The following is a 9,362-nucleotide window of genomic DNA, read 5'->3' as shown; positions in this document are numbered from 1 at the left end:
CAATACAAGAAAGGCGTTCGTTTATTACGGCCGACACTGCGGCCCACCTCGACCTGCTCGGCATACACTCCACCTTGCCTCTAGCTCGGCAGAATCCACATCCAGAGCCGGACGAGGGATGCACCCGGAGCCTTCTCACTCACAACGACTCAGTCTCGCACCCATCACACAATTATCTATTCCATTACGTCAGCGGCAACGGTCAGCATTCGGTGCGACGATCGGTGCGTACGACAGCAGTCAGTACGACAGTACGACAGTAGTCAACGCCACCCGTGACGTACAGGGGCCGCCCCCCGTACTCCGTCGCGACATGGCCGTCACATTGCCTTCACCGACGCGCCAGCTCGAGCCGTGCTCATCCGGGACGGCACTGCCGTCAGCGCGCCGCCAGCGAAGCCGCGCCGTCTCCCGGCCGCTGACGCGGGAAGGCCTGAGAAGAGCCCAGGCCTCCGCCAGGTGGCGGCGGCGTCAATGGGCGGCCACGTGCTCGGGCAGGCTGAGCAGCGCCACCACCGCCCGGCGGTACGCCGCCAAGCTCGCCTCGTCCTCGCCCACATTGTGCAGCTGCGTTACGGCTTTTGCGTACTCGCGCACCACGGCGCTCTCCTCCGGTCCCAGCTGGGTCTCCTCCGTCACCGCCTGGCCCTCTTCGGTCCCCATCTGGGCCTCCTCCGTCCCCGTCCGACCGTTAGTCGGCCCTGCCTGTCCCGCGTTCGTCCCCAGCCAGCGCTCGGACGTCCCCAGCCGCCGGACGGCGGCCTGCGAAGTCGACCCCTCCCAGACGAACTCCTCGGCGTCGGCGTCCACGCGCAGCGCCTCCCACGGCTCGCGCTTGCAGCTCTCAAAGTAGAGCACCGTCAGCAGATAGAGTGCGTAGTCGCGATTCTGTCGTCGGTACGGACACCGGTCTGCCACGAGCGTCAGCAGCCCAGTCTGCACATCAAAACGCTCGCCCACCAGCCGCAGCAGCTTGTCGCGGTCAGCCGGGGTCAGCAGCAGCCGGTCCACGGGCAGCCGGACGGCGACGACGCGCGCGTCCGGGTGTCGCACCGTCGGCGTCGCGTGCACGAAATCCTGCGTGACGACGCGCAGCGGCCGCAGCTGCTCCAGCCGCTCGTCGGTGAGCGCCGCCGGCCAGGCGGTGCAGAAGCGCGCCAGCGCCTTGCAGTGGCGCTCCACGGCCGGCGGCGTCAGGTGCAGCATGTTGGCCACCTTCATCAGCTCGGCGTTGGCGTACTTACCGGGCGTCACGTACAGCGCCGGCCGCTCCACGAAGCCCTGGCGCAGCGGCAGCGGCACGGCCGCCGGGTGGAAGGAGCGCGGCGCCGGCCACACATCCGACCAGCGCTGCGTCGTCGACTGGCGCTCGTACCGCGGCGGCCCCGCGGCCGTGGAGCGGCGCTGGCGCGCCTTCTTCACCACCTCGCGCCGCCGCGACACGTCCAGCGGCTGGAACTGCTCCTCCGTGGTCGCGCTGTGTTGACTGGCGGCGCGCGCCGCGGCGGCGCGCAGAGGCGGCACCCGGCGGCACAGTGACAACATGGTGGGACTGTGGAGGGCAGAGATAGCTGGCCTTGCCCGCGCGGCCTTACTGTCCGATGTTCGTCAGCAGGTGGTGTCAGCACAGGACAAAGACCTGAGCTGTGTATTGCAGTGGATTCCTGGTGGATCAAGTACAATGGGTCATTGGGCTGCTGTGCAAATTGAATATTATTGTATTATATGTGTCTGTCTCACATTACTTACATTTCTGGTATGGCAGAATCAAGGATGGCTGCACTTCTTATACAAATGCTGAAGAATGCTACAAATACAGAAAGTCTAATTGTGTGAGGAGCACATATGATGTGCTTAGCATTTACTTTACATCAGGCACCAGAAAGCATTTCATAAGCTGGATGATCTTGCATGCATCACGAATAAGGAAGCACAATATTAAAACAGTTAATAGACAGTTTAAAACAGTAATGCAGCAGTGACACCCCACGAAAAACATTTCTCTACAATTGTGCTTGGAGAAATATGACCTGTAGTTAACTTATCCTTTCAAAAGTAGTGGTACTTTAAACTGGAGTTACTTGTCTGTCAGCTCTGTCAGCAGCAGCTTAACAGCTCTGTCACATCTCCCCTCAACATTTTAATGTTTATCAACTTTGGTGCACAGAATGAAAAGATAATTGCATGCAACTAGAATTGCACCTCAGCAGCCTCAGAATGCACAGCATTTTGTTGGCTGCTTATCTGTTGAATGTTGACACAGAGCCCTGTCATCCACACCAACCTTGAACAAGTAAGTTTGTGAATGTGTGAACATGTAAGTGTGTGAGTGAGTAATGGGGAGGAGGAACCAGTACTAATGTTCAGTGCCTGGGTTTTGACTGAACCCAAAGGTGGGTGTGATTGCATGAAAACTTTGACATTGCTTACACCTAACTGGCAAAAAAATTGCTATATTCACCCATTGTGAATAGAGTGCAAAATTTCAATATGACAATGATCACAATATTTGCTGCAACATGGGAGTCAATAAATATATTCACTGTCATACACAACATCATTGTGCGTTATTAGCACTTTTGAAAGCATATTCATGCATATGGTTAGGGAAATTTCAAATAATTTGCAAGAGTGGGTATGCAAGTTAGTTCAAACAACACATGTATAATAATGCATAATCTGTAGATTCATAAGAGGCAAGTTCTGCATTCTGCAATGGCAATATTTCATCTATGGCACATTCTGGATAGACAATGAACAATGCCCCAATGCTTACATATTCAATTTAAGAAGTATGGGGTGAATGCATGACATGAAAATCACACAGGAACAAAATGTTTAACAGGGGTGGGATCTTGTAAAGATTACAAAATGAATGCTCAATTTTGTTTATTATTTTCAATACCATCAGTATTAAGGGTGGAGAGCTAACCACAACAAAAGAATGGTCAAGTTCTAACCACATACACCACACAATGCTCCTATCCTCAGCTGCAGGCACCCACGCCAAAGCGTTCGGAAAAGAGCAAGGAGGGGGGTAGCATGACTTGGATGCATGTAAAGCACAACACTCGGCTTAAGCACATGCGCGGTGTATATTCACGACAAGTAACGAATTGCTATGATGTCACGTAGCAGTCACCTCGACGTGTCCACCTCCCTGCAAAATTTACAATCCCACAACGCGACCGCGAGAGCCCATTTTGCACAGTAGATACTTTCACATACTGCAACCACCCATTTTCCGCTATGGTCAACGCTGCACCAGAATTGTTACGATGTTGTGTTCTGGCAGCTTTTGAGAAAATAGGGGAAGTAAGAAAATTATTGTGAAATTGCGTAAACTAAAAGACGTTTTGCAATCTTTCGGATAATATGAACCTAATATATGCATTCGATTAAATAAGATAATGAAATTGTGGTGCTTTAAAGTAGAATTAAGGAGAGATCAAACAACAATAAAAGAAACAGAGAATTTCTCTTTACACTTTAAGACTAACTTTTTCCATTCTAAAGCTTGCTTGCAAATATTCCTTCGTCAGTTAGGAGATAGAGCTACCACATAGAATGCCAAGAACAACGTGGGCCAAGCGGGTATCAGCTTAAAGTCGGCATTTTGATAGGGTGAATCGGGTAAAAGCCGGTGAGTTGGGGGAATGGAAGATGGAGGCCGGTTTTAAGCTATAGAGCGTATTGCTGGGTGGTGGATGTGGAAAATTTTGCCGCCATAGTCTAATCATGGGATTGTTCGTCCCTGCCATATATGAACCGCCAACGTGCAATAGCAAAGCTGACGGGGAAGATGGTTTATGTAAGGGACCAATGTTTCAACACACATCGGCTAAAAGTTGGCTGGCATCGTCGAAAACAAGGTTGCATATGCGAAAGGAATATTATATTTGAATGTGTAGTATATTTTCTTTAGTGTTTTCCTTACCCTATGGTGGAAATGTTATGTGATGATGTCATGTGAAGGATGCAATTCATGTGACTGAGCGATCCATCACTGACAAAGCCAAGAGATGGCTTCGGTCTGTCCTGCTGTTATTGCACACAAAATAGGAGTGGAGGGCTATAAGGAAAAAAATTTAAGTGCAGAGGAAATTTATGAAAATTGTAATTCGGGCAGGCAGGTAAGTATGAAATGCATAGTTCCGGATATAGATATGGATATAGCTTTGGGTATATACATATTGAGGTAAATATACCCACAATTATGTGAACAGGTATAGTGTGAATGTGATAGTGTAAGATTTCTGGAAAATACCTTATATCTTGAAGTCACTTCTTACCCAGGTTGTTTTTTACAGGTTTCTTGTAGACTTTTGCTGGAGTTCAGTGCCACATGCCAGACAGTGCTGTAGTGAGACTGAGTGAAGCTGTAGGCCATCAGAACACCAGATGATTTTGTAGCAAGAACCACAAATGGAGACCTCTGATGGTGCTGAAACAGCTGCTGATGGCTCATTGAAGGAACAGAAATGTTCAGAAACAGCATCAGAAGGCCATGTTTTGGTCACTGAGCATGCGGTCAGCACTGGGTCACAAGATGGATTCGCTCTGAGCTCTCAGGAGGCGGGGAACAGAGGCGATGCTGCCGTGCGGGCCGGCAGCTCCTCCGCCAACAGTGTGGAGGTGGGGAACACAGGCGATGCTGACGTGCTGACTGGAAGCCCCTCTGCTAACAGCGTGTCCGTCAACACCACCACTGAAGCGGCACCACCACCCATGTCCAAGCGCCAGCAGAAGCGGCTGGCAAAGCGCGAGGCCTACCTGGCGCTGCTGCCGCAGCTACGGCGCGCCGAGCGGCAGCGGCGCAAGGAGAAGCGCGCGGCGGCGGTGGCGGCCGGCGTGGCGCCCAAGCGTCCGCGGCTCACGCGTATGACAGAGGGCGGCTGTGACGTGCGAGTCGTCATCGACCTCTCGTTCGACGAGCTGATGACCGACCGCGACCTGGGCAAGTGCTTGAAGCAGGTGCAGCGCTGCTACGCCGCTAACCGGCGCGCGCGACGGCCGCTGCAGCTGCACCTCTCCAGCATGGACGGCCGCAGCCGCGTACTCATGGACGCCAACGACGGCTGGGCCAACTGGGACGTGCACGTGCACCGCGAGCACTTCCGGCAGGCGCTGGACCCGGCCAGCATCACCTACCTGTCGAGCGAGTCGGAGCATGAGCTGACGGCGCTGGAGCCGGGCCGGGCGTACGTCATCGGCGGCCTGGTGGACCACAATCACCACAAGGGCCTGTGTCTGCGGCGCGCGGAGGAGGCCGGCCTGAGCCACGCCCGTCTGCCGATCGACCAGTTCGTGCAGATGCGCACGCGCAAGGTGCTGACCATCGACCACGTGTTCTGCATCCTGCTGGAGGTGGCGGCCGGCCGCAGCTGGCAGGAGGCGCTCTGCACGGTGCTGCCCGCGCGCAAGGGCGCCGTCGTCCGCGAGCCGGAGCAGGAGCAGTCTGAGGCCGAGCTCGAGGCGGGGCTGGAAGCGGAGCCAGATGCGGAGCAGGGCGGAAGCGGGGAGAAGGAGCAGAAACCGAAGCCGGTGGCGTCGGCGCCGGAGGACGGCGACTCGGAGCCATCGGCGGAAAGCCAAGCGGGCTCAGAGTCCAACGGACGCCGGAAAGCATCGCAGTGCGACCGTGGTGAGGAAATAGGACACAGCGAAAACGCCCAGGTGACGGAAGGGCAGGTGACTGAACGGGACGGTGTTCCAGTGTGCTCTGATGGCAAGGAGCAGTCGCTGACGGAGTCGGGAAATGTGATAGACGCGGTGACGGCGGCGGCGGCGCCGACGCTCATTGTCACCGCTGGATCAACAAAGGCCGAGACGGAATGTGGAATGAATAAAATGTGACCAGAGTTGTGTGTAGGAATGCCTTTTGCTGAGGGACTCGAACGCTGACTGACGCCGAATCGAATAAACCGACCATAGATGCTCGTTGAGCTGCTGCTGTCGGCCCAAATAACAACATGTGGCTTGAATGGTTGCGCAGCTTGAAAGTTCGTGCTTTGTGAAAAGTGGACATGAGATGACTGGTACAGATTAGACGGTTCATGCCATATATATATATATATATATATATATATATATATATATATATATATATATATATATATGCCTATTTCAGCCAGGTCCCGCTGCCATCCAGCAGCTACGATCTGGCAAGGCTTCAGCCGTCGCTCGGCCATATGGAAATGCCCCCAAAAAGCTTTATTTTCCAATATATTAGTGATGTGATAGGAGTAGAACCCAAAGGTGAAGTCATGTTTAGATGCATGGATTTCAATGCATGATTGGAAATAAATGGCGAAGCTGCTCGAATGCGAAACTGAGGACTGAATGCAAAACTGAGGTGCTTGCGTCGAGTTGAAGCTCGGCGTTGGCTGCTTGCTTTAGGCTAGGAATGACCAAATGTAGGATAATGACTGGAATGGAGCAGCAAAGAATCTCATGTGTGCATGTAACGATTAATCATCGTCCACCAGCACCTATTAAGTTCAGCCTTACGAGCGCTATGACAAGTTCGATACATCGGTGTCTGCTCCCCCCCCCCCTTCCCCCCCCCCTCCCCCGATAAACCGTTAGATCACGGCAACGGTTGAGTTTTGGCAGTAGTTGAGAAGAGTAATCGTGATGCAATTTGGCGCTACTAATACATTTATGTGCTTTGCTGCGGTCTTGACCGCAAGGCGGGAGATCCTGTGATTTTGTGGGTGGTTTGTGTTGCTGCCGAGTATCTGGGATCTTGCGATTAGGGGTGTGCAAAAAGAAGTGTTACGGATCGTCAGTGTTTCCTAATTCCTAACCATGGGGCCGCTGTGTGCAGCCAAATATGCTTTGCAGTTGGGCAGTGCGTATCCGTTTTTGGTCATGATGGCATCATTGGCATGGCCTGTTTGCATGCCCCCCCCCCATGCCTAGTAAAACTCGTTTCGGGTACATCTGGAAATGTTAGAATAGCTGAACTATGTAGTGCACCCACAATGGATAAACATAGACTTTCCTGAGATGATTGTTCTGACCCACTTGCCATTTTCTCAAATGGCAGGTGGGTCAGAACAATGTTTGTGGCAGACTACTACCTAGGATACCAATAGTTCAGATGCGTTTTCTCTGTTTGTTTAGCCCAGTATTCTCTCTCCTCATATGTATTGAGGGGGCTCAGAGGAGCATGGAGGGCACAAGTCAGCATTTTTTTTTGGGGGGGGGGGAGGGGCAGGCACTCATGTCTAGAAGGTATATAATATTACACCTCTTGGCCAAGGCATGTCTTCTTGCATCTTACATACACACTGATGAGTGATATGCTCCCTTGGTCAAGCACACTTTGGTCTACTTATCACATGGGCCTAAAGGTTATGTCAAAAACAGAACTTAACTGAGGATATATCTTTGTATATAGTCAGCTTCTAGTTGCTAGGCTGTTACCTATTCTAGTCTACAGACCCCTTATTGCCTGATGCAGCTAATGAATGACAATGTATTTAAGCTGTGTAGCATGTCAACCATGACTGAGGCCTATCACATCATTAAACCTGCTCATTTCCAGACACAGGATGGATGCCATGATGCATAAAGACAACATTGATGAGGATGAGAGGGCAGAACACTCCACAGTGGTTAATCTGTTGAGAGTGCTGAATACAGAAGCAGCTGATGTTTTAGACAAAGTTCTTTTGGAGATGGTGATTGAAGATGTGAAAATATTTATCAAGAAAGGTATGCTATTGTTTTTCCCTGGATGTTCATTTTTGCCTGCTGGGTCCCATACCCTGTTTTTATTGTTATTTGTAATCTTTATGAAGTGCCTTCATAAATGTATGTTCAAACATGTGTTAACTGTGTCTACATTCAGAAATCTGCCATGATGTGCATAGAGGACAAAGCAGTGTTGCAATAAAATGCCAACTTGTGCAGCCTGTGTGATTTTGCCAGTCTGACATGCATAGCTGCTTAGCATTTGAAATGAAGCTCACCAAATTTTGGGTGACCCTTCTGCTTAGAAGGATGTAGCTGTAAAAAGGCAGGCTGTAGCCCCTTTGTGATTGCAGCCATTTCATTAAGCATTACACTAAAGGCTCATAATTCAGACCAATGTTCATTTTTATTTAAGGGACAGCAATGAAGAAGCATGGAATGGTCTGGACTACCTTAGAAGAATGGGAAGTTCTACAGTTCATCACTGATGTTTTGTCAACACTCCCTAAGCAAGTAGGAGATATCAAGAGTGCTCCTGGATATCAGTACAAGTTTGCACTTAACCTCCTGTCATCAATTGTCTCAAATGAAGAAATGTTCTTCAATGTGGAGACAAATCACAGCCAGGTAACACCTGTGTATGACTCAGCAGAAATGGGTGTTCATTAGATGCATTAAAAACATCACAGCTTGGCTTCAGTTATGTTGAAAACCTGAACTTGTGGCTTTGTTTATTGCTGTTCCACAGTTGTTGCATATTTTATCTATGTAAAGGCCTAAGCATTTCTTGTTGGTCTTTTGAGTAGCAGTGTTTTCTCCTGGTGACCACCAACTGGTCCTTTAGACATGTGATCATCATTAAACTGCCTTTCCATGTACACCAGTTGCAAGCTGGCCATTTGTGGACCCATGGTTTTGAACGCCATCTTTTGCTCACAGAACTGCATCTGCCACAGGTGCTGGAATCGGTGACTCACTCCTGTGCAGCGCTGGAGGCTGACTCAGTGCTCTGCCCTACCCTGGTCACTGTGGTCACCGACTGTCTTCAGCACATGGCTGGCAGATGCTGGGCAGAGAGCTCAGGTGTGCCTCTGATAATCACTATGTGTCTGTACTTGTGATGCCAAGTGGCATGGGTCAGCTGACAACCTATTTTGTCACTTTGTATGTGCCTGGAGTCAGGTGGCACCCAGTGACATCACACTGCAGGTGCCTGGAGTCAGTCAGTATGTGGTGACATCACACCATTGGTATATGTAGCTTGCTGGTGGCCAGCAGTGTAATGTTACATATGTTTTGGGCAGCCAGCCACCTTCAGAATCATAATGCAGGTGTTTGTAGCTAGCTTCGAACCAACGACGTCGCGGTCATGTGTCTGGAATGAGCAATGCTCATCTTGTTGTAGTCAGCTGATGACCAGTGACGTCAACCCACAGGTGCCTGGAGTCAGGTGATAACGGTGTTCGCGGCGGCGGACGGCGGCCGTTTCCGGCCGGGCCTGGAGCGGCTTCTGATTGGTCGGCTGGCGTCGCTGTGGGCGGGGCCGAGCTCGCAGCTGGCCCCGCTATTGGAGGCCGTGCGACGCTTCCTGGTGGTGCCTGCCCGCCGGCTGGCGCAGGAGACGGACCAGAGGCCGCCCTGGGTGAGCGGGCGCGAGACGG

The 9,362-nt window shown here is 51.4% G+C and overlaps 2 protein-coding genes across 4 annotated transcripts; one reads left to right on the top strand and one right to left on the bottom strand.

Annotated features, from left to right (window-relative positions):
• Nucleotides 1-7: 7 nt before the first annotated feature.
• Nucleotides 8-3,263, bottom strand: mRpS35 (mitochondrial ribosomal protein S35). 3 transcript variants are annotated; one of them, XM_037238043.1, is made up of 2 exons: nucleotides 3,229-3,263; nucleotides 8-1,664 (listed from the first exon to the last, which is right to left on the bottom strand). In XM_037238043.1, the coding sequence occupies exon 2, from the start codon at nucleotides 1,543-1,545 to the stop codon at nucleotides 472-474; it is 1,074 nt and encodes a 357-aa protein (XP_037093938.1). In that variant the 5' UTR covers nucleotides 1,546-1,664; nucleotides 3,229-3,263; the 3' UTR covers nucleotides 8-471. The 3 variants fall into 3 exon arrangements, with proteins under 3 accessions (XP_037093938.1, XP_037093936.1, XP_037093937.1); XM_037238041.1 differs by having other exon boundaries at nucleotides 3,143-3,231; XM_037238042.1 differs by lacking the exon at nucleotides 3,229-3,263 and adding an exon at nucleotides 2,968-3,096.
• A 308-nt stretch (nucleotides 3,264-3,571) lies between these two features.
• Nucleotides 3,572-5,861, top strand: LOC119113808 (tRNA methyltransferase 10 homolog A). The gene is made up of 2 exons (XM_037238040.1): nucleotides 3,572-3,643; nucleotides 4,311-5,861. Exon 2 carries the CDS (start codon nucleotides 4,426-4,428, stop codon nucleotides 5,854-5,856), a length of 1,431 nt encoding a protein of 476 aa, XP_037093935.1. The 5' UTR covers nucleotides 3,572-3,643; nucleotides 4,311-4,425; the 3' UTR covers nucleotides 5,857-5,861.
• The last annotated feature ends 3,501 nt before the right edge of the window (nucleotides 5,862-9,362 follow it).

The sequence above is a fragment of the Pollicipes pollicipes genome, unplaced genomic scaffold (genome assembly GCF_011947565.3).
Source record: "Pollicipes pollicipes isolate AB1234 unplaced genomic scaffold, Ppol_2.1 Scaffold_7262;HRSCAF=8765_pilon_pilon_pilon, whole genome shotgun sequence".
Classification (NCBI taxonomy): Eukaryota; Metazoa; Arthropoda; class Thecostraca; order Pollicipedomorpha; family Pollicipedidae; genus Pollicipes; species Pollicipes pollicipes.
Note: the sequence above shows the minus strand (reverse complement) of the source record. Positions and strands in the feature narration are given on the sequence as shown.

Bases quoted from the DNA above. Each gene is read 5' to 3' on its own strand.
- mRpS35 (XM_037238043.1), bottom strand. From the start codon at position 1,545: ATGTTGTCACTGTGCCGCCGGGTGCCGCCTCTGCGCGCCGCCGCGGCG.
- LOC119113808 (XM_037238040.1), top strand. From the start codon at position 4,426: ATGGAGACCTCTGATGGTGCTGAAACAGCTGCTGATGGCTCATTGAAG.